This window comes from Spinacia oleracea, chromosome 6 (assembly GCF_020520425.1).
Source record: "Spinacia oleracea cultivar Varoflay chromosome 6, BTI_SOV_V1, whole genome shotgun sequence".
NCBI classification, from domain to species: Eukaryota; Viridiplantae; Streptophyta; class Magnoliopsida; order Caryophyllales; family Amaranthaceae; genus Spinacia; species Spinacia oleracea.
Genome location: NC_079492.1, coordinates 68,868,176 through 68,885,602, shown reverse-complemented (window position 1 = coordinate 68,885,602; position 17,427 = coordinate 68,868,176). Strand labels below are relative to the sequence as shown.

The following is a 17,427-nucleotide window of genomic DNA, read 5'->3' as shown; positions in this document are numbered from 1 at the left end:
ACGATTTCAAGAAATTGAAGGAAGTGGCATTCTCAATAGGTTATATTAACATAATCGTGGTCAAGAATGTTATGAACGCGGCTGTAACGCAACCCTTAGTGTGTGATGAACAAGAGACGAAACCACAACGACCACCTGGTGTGCAGGTCTCAAACCAGGTACGGTTTATCGCTCTATATCTTAATATTGATTCTTCAAAATAAGATTTTGATATTTATTAATATCATATGATACAATAAATATTGGTTTTTATTAATAACCTAAGGTACAAAATAAAGTACTGATATTTATGATTAGCATATGTGTCCCTTACATTTAATATGGAATACATGTTTTGACTTTTTTGTAAAATTGAATTGATAATTGCAACAGTGTGCTATTAAAGAAAATGGTATACGTCGGTTTGTTGAACTCATTGGAAATTTGATTCCAACACAGCGAACATGGGTTGAAGAAATGGGGTTTAACAATTTGCTCAACTTGTCTATTACTAATATTGATCCGAGCTTTGCAAATTGGATTGCATCGAGGTTTGATCCTGTGACCTCTATGCTTAAAATAAGGGAGAACCTGTCAGTTTGTATAGATGGTGAAATGGTTGGATGGGTATTAGGCGTTCCGGGTGGCAATTATTTCTTTGACGTGTCGAAGGCCTCCCGTCAAGACTACAAGGATTGGAAATTGCACTATATGGAGGAAACAGTAAATGGTTCCATCGACGAATCAAGACTTTTCGATAAAGTATGTTCGGAGAAATCTAACAAGACCATGTTTAAGCAACACTTTCTACTCTACACTAGAGCTGGCAATGGGTCGGGTTGGGTCGAAATCAGGTCAACCTGTTTATAAACGGGTTGAGATTTCCCCAACCCGAACCCAACCTGTTTAGTTAAACGGGTTGCAATTTTCGACCCAACCCAACCTGAAATTAAACGGGTCAACCTGATTTCAACCTGCTGACCCATTTACTTAAAATTTTTTTGTAGACAACCTGCTAATAACCTGTTCTTTCCAATCTGCTAATTAAAAAGTCTCAAACTTACAATTTTTTCCATTAATCAATGCGCTATCACAAGTCATAAAGCTTAATACACCACCAAATCTGAAATTAAAGTTTAAGAATACATAACCAAATTCTGACATAAAGGTAAAATTTAAATATGTTACAATGCGTTAATAGTTGTTCAAAGCTCGTTTTAATAGGGGCTATCCCTATTTAAACATCAAACTTTGTTGGAATTTTGAGTTCTTGGTGAATCAGCTATGGGTGAGGGTGTCGTATCATCCACATTCACGAGCATTCTTACTTTTGAAAGCCTTCCATTACTGTAAAATAAACCAATAAAAGAAACTCTTATTAAATGTAGTTTAATTCAAAATTGCATCAGATCAGTAATTCATATTGGCAATTACTTTCACTCATTTAGATTAGGTTCTCTAGCTTTTTCTTTGCAAATTAACAAATAATTTAGAACATAGAACTATAGAACTATCTGTACAAATGACTGAAATCCTGAAATGAACCTTCGAACAACCCAAACACATTACTAGTCATTGGATCTCGTTAACAAATAAACAAAAAACTTACAAATTAAAAGGAAAAAGTGCACAAATAATTAAAATACATGAGCATATTCTAGAAAGGCACAAATGCACCATCATTAATTTCAATAGATATGAGCCAAATAAAAAGAAACTGTTAGGATTTGATTAGCACAAATACACCATCATTAATTTCAAAATTAAACCAGGAAGTCAGGAATCATATCACAAACTCAATAACCCAAAAAATTACTCCAGATTTCGAATTGAAGTTTCAAAATATTACTCTAAATTTCAACTTAAAATTTCAAAAAAACATACTTGAATTAGAGTGAGTGAGCGGCGCTGTGAGAGGAGACCACCGAGTAACACGGTGAACCGGTGAGACTGTGAGAGGAGAGTAGTAGACCGGCGAGGCGACAAGCGGAGCGGCTGCGCGGCGTGAGAGTCTCAGACTAGGGTTTCAGTTCTAATGTGAGAGAGGAGATAGACCGAGAGAAATCAGAGAATGAGGGTGAATAATGAATGCTAGGGTTTTCAATCTTTCATATATAAATGATTAAAGAAAAAGGACCTTAAGCCCAAACAAATAAAGCCCAATACTGATTTCAGATTTTCATTAATTTGTTTTTTAACTTTTAAACGGGTTAATGGGTTAGGTTGAACGGGTTGACCTATGACCCAATAATTAAACGGGTTAGGCAGGTTGCTTTCGGGTTGCAATTTTCAACCTGACCCAACCCATTTAATAAACGGGTTGGGTTGGGTCAACCTGTTTAACTAAACGGGTTGAAAAATCTTGACCCAACCCTTTATTAACGGGTTGGGTTCGGGTCGGGTTGGTGGGTTGGGTCAGCTTTTGCCAGCTCTACTCTACACACTGGGTGTGTTGTTATGTCCAATACGGAAGAGCGGTCTAATAAGTTCAGTGCATATTTACGTACTGGACAAAGCTAGAAAAGCTTACGACTACAATTGGGGTAAGTACGTAATAGAGTGGTTTATCAAAGACTTATCTAAAATTCACAAAAAGATAGAGGGGCGGATGTTTTGCACATTGTTATTGGCGGTGAGTATCTATACAACTCATTATTGTATGTTACATGTTAGAACAGTAGATAATGTACATCTTTATGTTTACAGCTCATATACTTAGACAGGATCACACATGCTAGGAAAGTAGAATGGAACCCGAATGGATGCAGAATTTGCTGCTGGAAACAGGATGATGTTGATATGGCAATAAAGTCAGACCTTCAATCTAAGGGTCATTATGGAAAAGCAAAGGTATATTCTTATATACTCAGAATTTGTATAAAAACATGAAATATTTCCCATGTGTTAACCTTCATCTTACTCATTTCCTTGTACAGGCTGTTGAAGGTGTAGTTTATGGGAGCCCTTACCCAGCTCCATGAGAAGATAGTAGTAGTGAATACACTTGTTTATGTAATATGTAGTAGAATAAATTGTAAAAAATTTCAAGTGTGTTATGTGTATTGGATATGTAGTAGAGTTAATAGTTTCAAAGTGTGCTACGTGTATTGGATGTGTTAAATTGTAGTTGTAGCTATAAAAATGATGTTGTAGTACGTTTATAAATTACTATAACTTATGTTATTATAAAATATTTTTGTTTCTTTGATTGAATGTTGTTATAAGATTAAATCTGAATTTTGTTTAATAATAGACTCATTATATAAGTGAAAGAATTATTTACGATTTCAAAGTATCATTTTATCAAATGAAAACATTTGTTTGGTCCTATAAAAGGTCCTGTGGAATTTAACAAAATCATTTTTATAAAAAGAAAACAGTTGTTTAGTAATTAAAAATGTCATGTAAGATTTCACAGGATCATTTCTTTAACATTCATAAAATCTCCAACGGTAAACTAATCCTTTATTAATTCCCATTTGAAAGCTCACTCCAACGGTAAACTTTGTAATCCTTTAAATACAAATCTTTCACAGGACACTTTCGACTTCAAAAGTATCACTTCCCTTTTTTCAGATCCACTGTCCACATGAATGTAATCAAAGAGTTGTCACAAATGGAAGATTCATCTTCAACAAATACCTCTAACCTCAGTGCCAAACGAATTGCTGGGTTCATCCTATGCGATCACAACCTGCTAGCCAAGCTTCAAGTGTGCAAAAAAACAAACAATGCCGGACGCAAATTCTATTGTTGTTCAAATTGGAAGGTAACTCCTAAACAAAATAAGTTATAGAGTTTTATTTAACTTACTTAACTATAGTCATATACTAAAATATTCTTGGATTAGGACGAAAATTGTGGATTTTTCTGTTGGGCAGATGATGTTAACCAACTCGAAGCTCATATGTTAAAGGATGAAGTCGCACAACTAAGGGAACAATGCTTGGTTTTGAACTTCGAGGCTGAGAAACTAAAGGTTAAAAATAGGTTGCTAAATGAAAAGGTTGTCGAGATGAAGACAAGTAATGACATATTACTACACAAGCTGTCCAAGAACGAAGAATCAACTATGAAGCTGATTTTATGTTGCTTTTTATTTATTGCGTTGTGTCTATTTTGGGTGTTTTCCCGGTAAAATTAATCACCCCTTTTTAGTTCATCACGCGGGGTTACAATTGGTAGTAGGTAATTTAAGGTTTGTGATCGCAATATGCTTAATATGTATTATTTCTATGATTTTAATATATGTATGATTTCTATGATTTTAATATATGTATTATTTCTATGATTTTAATATATGTAGGATCTAGGCAATTTTAAGGCGATTTTTTTATGTTTAAGGAAATAGATACGGAGTATGAAATTCAGTTTTACAGATATAAAAAACCTTTATATGGGATCATTGTATCTACGATATAATCAAAAGGGTAACTGAAATTACTAATTAAAAAGACATAGATTAAGTACAAATATGATGTAATTGTTGATGTGCTGATACCCCTTGCTATAATGGTTACTTGAACGCTTAGAGTTCCCTAGTTTCGATTATGAGTACCTGCGTTCGAATCCCAGTAAGTCCAGTTTTTTTTCAATATTATGACTTTAATTTTACGGGATCATTTAAATTTTAAGAGAATCATCTTTTTTATTTATTTTTAGTTTAAGGAATTAGATACGGAGTATGAAATTCAGTGTTTATGGGATCAAAAAACATTTACATGGGATCAAAAAACATTTATATGGGATCATAGTATATACGAGAAAATGAAAAGGGTAACTGAAGTAACTTGTTAAAAAAGACATTAAGTCCTAATATGATGTGTTATTGATGTGCTGATACCCCTTGCTATAATGGTCACTACAATGAATAAAGTTCCCTAGTTTCGATTATGAGTACCTGCGTTCGAATCCCAGTAAGTCCAATTTTTTTTTTCAATATTATGACTTTAATTTTACGGGATCATTTAAATTTTAAGAAAATCATAAGGCGGTTTTTTTTAGTTTAAGGAAATAGATATAGATCTACGAGAAAATCAAAAGGGGAACTGAAGTAACTTGTTAAAATCACTGTAAGGCCAAGTACCCATTTAGATTCCGTAAGCCACACACACATTTGGTAAGTATTCGACACGGAGAAGACCCGGCCGACCCGAGATGCTTATCAATTTTCACTTCTACACTGAATAGATTAAAACAAGTATATTTTCCTTCCTACATGCATGTCCATTATCATTTTCTAATTAGATAATCAAAGAAAAACCTAAACCCCAAACATAAACATAATCATTTTTACGAACCAACAGAATCTTAAACATATATGTTCATTTATGTTTATATCTCTAGATGGTTCATTTCAGGGAATCATTTATAATTATATAAAGAAAAAATGAACCATCTAGAGAATCTTAAACATATAAAAAAAAACCCTAGACCCTAGACCCTAAACATATATGTTTATTTATGTCTATAAAAACACAAACATAAGAGATCCTATAAAAATATAAATGATTCCAGATAAAAAATTGCCTAACTTCAGTAACTTATTAAAAACAAATAGAATAAGGTCAATTGTTTTTCATTTATTTCAATTTAAGAAAATAATTAGGCGATTTTTTTTAGTTTAAGGAAATAGATACGGAAAATGAATTTAGTTTTACAGGAATAAAAAACCGATAAGGGAATAAACATTCACGCAAGTTGAGCTTCTCACAAAATATCCATAAGGCGATTTTAACTACTGTTTGATGTCCCACAAAATACACACTGATAAAAATAAACATTCACGCAAGTTTAACTACTGTTTGATGTCCCACAAAATATCCAAAAGGCTATATAGTAGCTTATAGCCATGCTTATAGTATCTTTATAGCTTACAAAATTCGAATCAGACTACTCAGATATGATTCGCAGGTTCTTGCTAAATTTCCCCATTTCTTCGTTGGTCGAATCGGACAATATTTTGTAGATAAGATGCCTTCTCAGCAATTCATCATTCTCTATAAACTCCTGCATATTACATGTTAAGTCATTGTTAGCTATCCATTTCAACTTATTACCATATTATAGTCAATAAAATGTTTCATACCTTCATCCAACCAAATGAATGATCTTTCTCGCCACGAATCTGGCTATTCAGGTAAAGCATACAAAGCATGCCTGTATCGGGCAATGATGTTGCTATCGGTAGACCCACCACCCGAATGACATTGTTCCATTTTGGAGTCGTACTAGAATCGCCATCAACAACATCACTGAGAATATCCTTAACACATTTAACCTTCAAAAAAAAATGTACAATCATTTACATTTAACCATTTTTATAAAATGTACAATTCTCATTAATAGGATCAATTTAGAGATAAAGAAAGCATAAAATATACCAAAGTTTTGGTAAATTTTTCATGCATCTCGTATTTGTTCTCCTGCTTCTTTTCAAAATCCAAAATGAGCACTCTATCTTCTCGAATATGGAGAATGTAAATGAACCATCTTTTGTCGTAGAAGACCGGCAATATTAACTAATGGAATAGGCAGAAGATATAGTTTAGAATTAGCCATTAGTTCACAAAGACACTATAAAACCTCATATATTATATAAAATAATGATAAGAAAAAAACCTTGCGTTTCTCTCGTAGTTTCACACCATAATGAACGCAGAACCTGTCAATGTAATCCACTTCACTGCTCACTATATCAGAAATGCAATCCTCTTTTGAGCCTGCTTTAATTACTTCCCACTGTCCATTTTAATTAATATATTTGTCAAAATCTTGCAGACTTACTACAGGTTGTAAAGTAACTTTTGTTAGGACTTACTACAAACTCTGGTCGAAACACGAATACTCCACCCGGACCTTTCGTTAAACTTTCTTCCACATCGTTGATGTAAATAGCCATAGCAGACATGACCTGTTACCCACCACCGTGATATTTTAGATTTTTTACAACTCATATCATTTAGAGAAGGGTATGAAATGACATTGTGTAACAAAATACCTTCATATGGATTAGACCCCTTTTCTTTATTGCCCAAGAAAACACTTGTCGGTTGATAGTGAAATCACTATACTTGTACAATACTTGTTCCTTCAACCTGCACCATTACACAAATACATATCAATAGGGTTTTCAATTGACACAAGAACGGAGGACACGTAACAAATTAACTTACATGGTCAACGATCTCCTATGAAGAAGGGAATCCAGCCTTTTGTTGATATTGTCAGGTATCTTGGGGAGTACTATATTTTCTTCTTCAGTATCAGATAATTCCCAAGTATTGTCAAATGAATCATCATTATAATCACTTAGATTATCAGTCTCTTGATCCTCCTGTGCCTCAATTCCATCATCCACACCTTTGTCACCACCAGCCTTCTCCGGTCCATCATCCACGCCTTTGTCACCACCAGCCTTCTCTGTTCCAGCATCCACGCCTTTGTCACCACCAGCCTTCTCTATTCCAGCATCCACAGCTTTCGACCTCGTAATCCTTCTGGATACTGAATTTGAGGTTCCCCCCCTGCCTTCAAGGTTAACCTAACAATATGGAAAGAAAATAGTTCGATCAATTTGCAATAATCAGCAAGGAATTTTGAATTTTCTACTCCGTGATTTCCTAAAACAATTCACTTCTGTTAAAAGGAGGACACTAATAACTAATATCCTTTTTAAACCAAATATCTAAAAAACCTGTTCACAGTCTTCATCGCTGCTGCTACATGGGACAACATCTCTCCCGATGAAATTTTTAAGCTTCCTCACTTTGGTTCCTATTTTCTTCCTCGTGTATTTTTGCTTCAAGCCGGTATTAACATCAATTTCCGCATCTTGTTCTTGAGAAGGCAGCCTCACCCATGATGGAACACTTTCGACGGAATTTGGGTATGGCTGGCCGTATACCACACCTCGAACAACCTAAAAGTAAGAAATGAATAAACAAAATCAGTATGAAATCCTTGTAGCACCAATATAACTGGTAAAGGTTTAGCATTATTCTTACCTCTGCTACGCCATACCCATTTGCTCCAGTATCCAGAGAGATTGCGTTGTCTAGTTCATTCTGCTGCCACATTCCCAACCTTGGAGCACATACGTTCCATCTTGGGCCATGGTCACCTAGGTGTATTCTATCTAGATATGATATCTGTAATAATGTAATTAATAAGGTAAACCATAATGACTATTAATATAATAATGATACTATTAACATAAATCATAATGATACTATAAATATAACAATGACCCAAATAAGAATTCGTATTACAGTAAATCATATTTATCGTATTTTAACATATTATGATACTAGTTAATAAATATAGATCCTATATAATTAATAAGGTAAACCATATTCAAGTGAGAACCATATTTTAACATATTATGATACTAGTTAATAAATATAGATCTTATATAATTAATAAGGTAAACCATATTCAAGTGAGAACCAACTTACCATGAGTATCAAAGCACCACCTCTAACACCACTAACGTGTTCCTTATTGCCTGCTCTCTTAAAATCACCTATCATCCACTCAAGTACATACTTTGCCCATTTATATGTCAATGGATTATTCCCCTGCAGATATCGATTCTTCAAAACCCAACACAATGATGCGCTGATATAGTTGTTCAATATTGCGCAAAACAAGTTCCCAAACACGTATAGTATGAAAGACCTCATAAACTTCTCTCTATTAGACATGTGCTTCTCTAGTTTCTGCAAAGCAATTGCATGTCCTATCCCCCCTTGGTTCTTGTACTTGGACTTTAACTTCTTAAACTCACTGTCCTGTGCAACAGGATCTTCAATCGTGAATAAATCCCTGTGGAATCCCAAACCTAATATCCACCCAACCATTTCTTCGTCAATCTTGATCTCATAGTCATCTCGGATGCGAAGTAATTGTGTATCAGGATCCCACCTGCCACACAACCATGATAGGAAAAACCTATCCACTCTAACAAACTTCAAATCCAATAGTGCTTTGAACCCCGCTTCCCTCACCCATTGTTTCTGTTTATCTAAGTTATTGATAACTTCTACCACCCTATCTGGATAAATCCTCATGGTTGGGTACTGCATCATTGAAGAAAAATAAAGAGTCATGTGAAAAGTTTGAACAAATTTTGTATGCATGACGTTTTAAAATATAAATATCTCGATGCAAAGCATGTCTGCAGAAATTTTGCCAGAATTCCGTTTAGAATATGACCAAATCCCCATAATAGCATATACGAAAATTGGGATTGATGACTACTATACTAACACACCCCAATTCTCATCATCATAAAGCCTATGTAATGCACGTAAGGAAAATAAGAGGGCAGAAGTTGATATATGCTTACAGTTAGTTTTTTCTTCCACTCTTCGAGTGTTGGCCTTCCAAGCTTCACATTGGGGTTCCTTTTTCTCTTCTTTTTCCCATGGCTACCCTGTGGCTCCTCAGACCCACATCCCTGTGTGGCAGCACCGTCTTCCTGTCAAGGGATTCCAAAACAACATCAACATTACCCTAACATCTTTATAAGATTGTACACAATTATGAAAATATAAAAGCACAATATGTTAAATGCATGGTGTAGTAATTCTTTTTATAAAGTATGGATTTGTATCGTATTTACTCACCGGATTATTAATATCCTCTGCTGCAGTCTCATCACGAGACTGATTTTTATCTAGCTGAATTGTTACTGGTTGATCAACCGACCCATCTGCCACATTATCTACACTTGTTGTGTTAACATTAGCATCCTTATTTGAAATCTCCACATCAGCCCGCCTCACCTCTGTGTCATTAGTCACTTCCATTTCATCAGCCGACCTTCCTGCATCACTACTAACTGTCTTGTTCTTTTTACAAGGCTCTGTTTCATTAGGATTCACTTCCTGTTTGGGCAAACATTCACACACCATTATCTACAAATTCATACTTAAGCTCGGTTTTAAATTCAAAGTGCAAACTTGAATTTTGAATGGTATAGTTTAAGTGTTTACCTTATTCTCTTCGGAATGAACACTAGCATCCTTGGGAGATAATTGACTCGACATAAGAACTGTCGATGCTTGATCGGTTTTCGTCCCCGTGTCATGAGTACTGACCAATGATTCCGAGTTGGGTACAATTACGTTGACATCATTCGAAATCTACAATCGTAAATATAAACAAGTAAATATTCCAAATACAATGCAACCCTAAAAGTACCATTAACGATATTACTTCTTTTTTTTAAGTAACCCCTTTAAGGGATTCCAGTACGACATATTCTAGATTGATACAACCACCCAAGTTCGTTCCTAATGACCCTAATCCACCTATTAACTTTCCATAAATCACACACCATTATCTAAACATTCCTAATTAAGCTCAGTTTTAAATTCAAAGTGCAAACTTGAATTTTGAAAATATAGTTTAAGTGTTTACCATATTCTCTTCGGAATGAACACTAGCATCCTTGGGAGATAATTGACTCGACATAAGAACTGTCGATGCTTGATCGGTTTTCGTCCCCATGTCATGCGTATTGACCAATGATTCCGAGTTGGGTACATTTACATCGACATCATTCGAATTCTGCAATCGTAAATATAAACAAGTAAATATTCCAAACACAATGCAACCCCTTTGGGTTTGTTCAAGGGATTCCAGTACCACATATTCTAGATTGATACAACTACCCAATTTCGTTCCTAATGACCCTAATCCACCCTATAAGACCTTAGGATTTTGTTTTTTTAATGTTTTTTTCCTATCTAATTATTGTTTGATCCTTTTAAAACAAAAAAGATTTTACAAATTTTACGTAAAATTCGTGCAACTTTGATCAAAATTAAAATAGTTTCAAACGTGCATATAATTTATTTATTACCACTATTTCCCATATGAAGTTTAAACGTCACATTAAACACTGCCCCCCACTTATAAATAAAATTCATAATTATGGGATCAAAATGTTAAAATTTGACCTTAGAAATTTTTTTGTCATGTTATCACATGTTATGGGATCAATATATTTTCATAACTAAATATTTTTTGATCCCTTTAAAACATAATAGATTTTAGTTAAAATATACCCCTCCAAAAAATTCGTACATGAACGATCAAAATTCAAATAGTTCAAACGTATATATAATTTATTAACACTATTTCCCAAGAAGTAGTTTAAACGTCACATTGTCCCTATATAAATATAATTCATGATAAAATTTCAAACTTCATCTTGGGGTTTTAGAGTACTGTAAAATTTTCTCTCCTTGCCGTGAAGTACTAGCTGCCACAAGGCCCACAACGATAGAACCGACGACAACTTTTTCTGGCGTATACTTCCGGCTTCCATTGCCGGGTGAGAACTGTAATATTTTAATAACTTATTAATGTTAATTAGATATTATTATCATTTTTTATATTGCGATTTTGATTTAATAGACGTAATTTGAATGATGTGAAAATTGTTCATTAAGGTGATGAATCGATATTTTCGTAAAAGTAATATTATGGTGCCTATTATTTTATGTACTTTTTTGTAAGCCATAAGATTATATTGTCAATTCATGTCTATCTTACACCTTATCTTACAATCACCACCGTGAAATGAAGACTGATTCCCACATTTCACGGAAAGATGTGAATATAGACCTAAATGAAGTGTTAGATGATATGGCAGAGCTTCGTTTGCGTGGAGAGACATCAAACCAAGCCGTGCATGATAACGCACTGGAGAATCAGTTTAATGATGACAATGTAACTACAAATTTCAATATAGACCTAAATGAATGTGTGGAGGAGACCATTGAGTTGTCTTCAAGTGATGTGGTGGAAAAGGGCGAGGAGCTTCGTACATATGATGTTGTGGAGGAGGCTGAGGTGGACGAGGAGGCCATTGAGTTGTCTTCAAATGATGTGGTGGAACAGGGCGAGGAGGCTCAGGAGGATGAGGTGGCTCATGAGGATGAGGAGGCTCAGGAGGATGAGGAGCCATCCGTAAACCATGTTGATAAAATCCCAACTGTGGGGATGTCCTTTACTTCGGGCAATGAATTTGCTGATTACTGCCATAAGTATGCGTATAATAAAGGTTTTGAGTTCTCTGTGAGATCAAGTTCATTAATACATGAGTACCGTGAAGAAGGAGTTAACAAAAAGGGGGTAGGGGATAAAGAGCCCATGTATCATATGATGAGAAGGATTCGATTTATTTGTAACAAAGGAGCCCCGAAAAGGGGGGAAAGAACTAAAGTTACGGGGTGTAAGGTGTTTGTAGATGCGCGGCTAGAGAATGACATGATGGTAATCAAGCATTGTGATTTGTCTCACAATCATGATCTTTATCCGGATCACACCCGGCTAATGGCGAACTATCGATGTATTAATGAACAATCTTTTCAAAAGATGGTTCTGAATGATGCAGCTGGGATATCTTTGAATAAGAGCTTTAACTCGCTTGTGATTGGGAGTGGAGGACATGAAAATGTATCATACAATCACCGCGACCTGAGAAATGCAGTGAACTTGGAACGTAGGCGTACCATTTTTGGAGGTGATGCAGCTGCTGTTGAAGCACACTTTAAGAAAATGCATGAATTCAATAAAGACTTCTACAGTGCAATCCAAACGGATGAAGAAGGGAAGCTCTTGAACGTTTTCTGGGCTGATGCAAGGTGCAGGGCACAATACAAAGATTTTGGAGATATTATCACGTTTGATACAACTTTCCTATGCAACAGGTATGATACATGTATCCTACAGGATATATATTTTTTGAAAAAACACCATTTTAACATTTACGGGATCATTAATGTTTTATAAACAGTTATAATTTTTATTTTTTTGAAAAAAAGTTGAACATAGCATCTGTATTTAAAAATACATTAGATTATCATTTATAGGATGATTTATGTTTTTTAATTAAAATGGATTAAGTTTCAATTTATAGGATCGTATTAGTATCATTTATGTTTCATAAACTTCTTTTTCATTTAAAACACATCATATTTTATTGTAGAGGATCATTTGTATTTATTAAATATTGAACATAGCTTCTGTATTTAAAATACGAATGATTATCATTTATAGGATGATTTATGTTTATTATTGAAAATGGATTAAGTTATAATTTATAGGATCGTATTAGTATCATTTATGTTTCATAAACTTCTTTTTCATTTAAAACACATCATATTTTATGTTAGAGGATCATTTGTATTTAATAAATATTGAACGTAGCATCTGTATTTAAAATACATTAGATTATCATTTATAGGATATGTTTATTAATGAAAATGGATTAAGTTACAATTTATAGAATCGTGTTAGTATCATTTATGTTTCATAAACTTATTTGTCATTTAAAACACATCATATGTTAATTTAAAGGATCATTTTATATTTACTAAACATTGACGTTGTTGATTGGATAAGTAACAACAATGATGCGAATAATATATCTTTTAACTTTATTTATCAGGTACAAAATGCCTTTTGCTCCTTTTATTGGTTGCAATCATCACGGCTCATCAATCGTCCTTGGTGTTGCCCTAATAACCTACGAGGATGCAGAATCATTTGTTTGGGTATTCGAACAATGGCTGCAGTGTATGGGAAAACCCCCAATGGGCATCATCACCGATCAGTGTAAGGCTATTGGAAAGGCAGTCCAGACTGCATTTCCTGGTGTGCCGCATAGGTTATGTGTTTGGCATATTATGCAGAATGCAAGCAGAAACTTGGGCAAATATTCGAGCTGGAAAGAAATAGATAAAGATTTTCAAGTAGTCGTGCACGACATACTGACCATCGAAGAATTTGATGATGCATGGAAATCCATGGTTACGAAATTTGGGTTACAGAACGACAAATGGATAAATGAAACTTATCGTATTCGGGCCAGTTGGGCCCCTGGTTATTGGCGGAGCTCATTTTGGGCTGGAATGTCATCATCACAAAGGAGTGAAGGAATGAACCGCTTTTTCAAAACATATGTAGGCTTAAACACGTGTTTGATACAATTCATGAAGCAATTTGAGGCAGCTCTTAGAGGAAAAGTGGAAGAGGAAAAGAAGTTACATCTCGACTCACAAAATAAACCATATACTTATAACAACACCCTAATTGCGGAGGTAGTGTTCTGCAAGGCATACACCAATACAAATTTTAAAGAGGTGAGGGGTGAGGTGATGGGTCTGACGCACACAAATATTGTGAGTACTGGCCGTGACGGCACAAAAATCTTATATGATGCGGTGGAGAAGATCCCAATCCCCGTACATAAAGCAAAGCAGAAGACTTTTCAGGTTACCATTGACAAAGAAATGGGTGAGTTTACTTGCTCATGTATGCTTTTTGAGTTTCGGGGAATTTTGTGCAGGCACATCATTCGTGCGATTCATTGTGAGGATGTCAACTCTATACCTGATAAGTACATTTTGACTAGATGGAGGAAAAACGTAGTTAGGGATTACGAGAGTATCAAGGTTGAGTATTATGACCCAAATGACTCAACCCAAGTGAAAAACAGTAGGGAGGTAGCAAAACGGAACAACTACATTTCTACGTTGGCACTGCACAACAGTGAGACACTCTCGATTTTTATGGAAGCCACTGAAAAAATGCGTGAGAGTCTCGAAGATACAATTGGTATTAAGAGGACTGATGGTGATGATTTTATGGACTGGTGGGACCCTTCGAGTAAGAGGGTGTTTGGCCGCCGTAGGATAAGGCCAAAGGAAAACAATAAACAACACCTCGAACGCTCCGCAGTGCCAGTTGAAGGGGCCAGTAAAGATCCGATAGACCAAGGACGCAAAGGTAGGGCTCAAGAGAAAAGGAAAAAGCACCCAGCTGAGAAAAAAACAAGGAAAAGGCGAAAAAATGTTGTGCACGACACAGACGAGGATATGGACGAGGTATGATCTTTTAATTCCATTCGTTAGACTACACCTCAAATAAAGAAAATAAATTGTAGTCCATCAAAATAAATCATTCTAGTTTTTGCGATGTTACAATATTATATACATAATCTATTTATGCTAGCTAATTTTTTCATAGAAAAGGGTTTATGTTCTTCATTCTTGTTTTTAAAGATTAATTATTGTATATATAGAATCTTTTTCTGTTATTATATGTATATATAGGGTTTATTTTATATTTTATACAAGTACGACGAGAATATTGTGGTACAAATACTAATACAAAGTATAGAAATCATAATATTGCATAACATATTATTCTGTTTTTTTGATTGAATTTTCTCTTTTGTGTTCGATTTTGCAAAGGAGAATGATGAGGCATTGCCAAATGGAGAACAAGGTCATGTTGATGCTGGTAGAAGTGCTGGTGTAACTGATTCTTACTACGGTGGATATCAATATTACGGCGGAAATTTTATCAATCCGGGATACAATCCTAACTTTTTCGCACCCAGCAGCAGTAATTATCGTCCGAATATATATCTGAACCAGCAACCACTTGGAAGAAGTTATCCCAACTTCAGCGTGAGGAATCCGCAACAGCTTTCACAGTCATACATGTCGCAAGGATCAAACCAATATTCAGCTATGCGTCCAGGCTTTTGACAATATTTACATTATCATGTTTTGATGTACTGGATATTTTAGTTGACAACTGCGTTTTGGAATCACCATTATCTAGCTATACCATTTTCCTTCTTTTGATTTTACAAGTGTTGTTGTGTTAGTTTTTATAATTTACATTATCATGTTTTGATGTACTGAATATTTTTGTTGACTACTGTGTTTTGGAATCACCATCATCTAGCTATATTATCATGATTGTTGTTTTAATAGGATCACTTTTATTAAGAAGTGATCAAATGTTGCAACTAATACGTCTTGTAGTCTTGTCACAATGGGCACCACAATGCTACCTAATTTTTCAGTTTATTTCCATGTGTTCCAAGCTTCCCTAAGGTAGCTTTTTTTTGTTGAAGGTATTATATGATGTTATAAGATCATATTTGTTAATATGGTATCATACAATAAACTACCAATCACACAGAATAGTGTAAAAATATATATGTTCCACATAACAAGCACAAGAACAGTAAAGCTATACGTTTTTTTATTTATTCTTGAGGCGAATAGTAGCTTTAAGTTTATTGAATATCATATTAAACCTGCGTTTTTTTTTATTCTTGACGCGAATAGTAGCTTTAAGTTTATTGAATATCATATTAAACACGAAGGGTTTCATGTTCGATGTATTTCATTAAGTTGGAGAATATAGTTCGTGAAGGTGGTATCATTCCAAGCGTTCAATCTTCATGAACTTTTTTTTTTAAAAAAAGGGTTAAGTGCGAATTAGTCAAAATATTTTATTTAACAAAGATGTTTAAAAGTTTTTATCTTATAACTTTTTTAAAAAATCGGTTAACAAAATACAACATGATTTTAGTTTCTTTGAAAGGGTTTGTAGTACATAGGATAAATAAAAGCCATAATGATTGTGGTTTTATCGATTTTGATTTCGTCATGTAAATATTGATCCCATAAATATGTGATATAAAAAAAAAATTATATGAAAAAAATTCCTAATTTGAAATTTTATTATGAATTTTATTTATAAGTGGGGGGCAGTGAGAATAAATTATATGCACGTTTGAAACTATTTTAATTTTGATCAAAGTTGCACTAATTTTTTGGAGGGGTATATTCTACGTAAAATCTATTTTGTTTTAAAAGGATCAAACAATATTTAGATAGGGAAAAAACGTAAAAAATGTATTTGATTTCTTTATGTAAATATTGATCCCATAAAACATGTGATATTAAAAAAAACAAAATCCTAAGGTCTTGTTAGGATTCGAACCTTGGTGTTCTATGAAGTTTAGGAAGTGTTCAAGTAACCAATATGACAAAGGGGTATCAGCACGTCTAGTTTGCAATACAAATTAATTTGACCATTCAAATACGGATTCTTTTAAAAAGGATGATCCCATAAACTAGTGTACTGATTTTAAAAATAAAAAATTGCTCATGTTGCATGCATGGGTATCAACACGTCTATAGTTTAAACATAAATTCTTTTCATCTATTTAAAATTATGATTTTATTTGTTTTTTGATGTACTTAAAATTGGAGGTGATTCCACGACATCATAATTCATGTTAAAGTAGATGGTTTAAGTTGTTATCGTATTTTATGGAAGTATCATTGCAAAATCATCTGTTACGATGGCATTAGTACTTTAGCAAATTTTATAAGCGTTTTTATACAATAGGATTATTATGACCACACCTTTTCCTATAATACAATACAATAATAAAATAAGTCATGAAGGCTTGGCAAATGAATTAACTTCGCCACTTGAGTATTTACCACATGTTATAGATATGTTGAATTATGAACCCAAGTTCGATTCGTAATGCACAAAAAGGGGAACTGGGAGAAAATAGTTTTATTTTTATTTTGATTTATTTTGTTAATAATAAAA

General features: G+C 34.1%; 1 protein-coding gene across 1 annotated transcript; it reads left to right on the top strand.

Moving 5' to 3' along the window:
- The first annotated feature begins 11,571 nt into the window (after nucleotides 1–11,571).
- LOC130463244 (protein FAR1-RELATED SEQUENCE 5-like) lies at nucleotides 11,572–15,551 on the top strand. Its single transcript, XM_056832317.1, has 3 exons — nucleotides 11,572–12,704; nucleotides 13,445–14,882; nucleotides 15,252–15,551. Exons 1-3 carry the CDS (start codon nucleotides 11,572–11,574, stop codon nucleotides 15,549–15,551), a joined length of 2,871 nt encoding a protein of 956 aa, XP_056688295.1.
- Nucleotides 15,552–17,427: the final 1,876 nt, after the last annotated feature.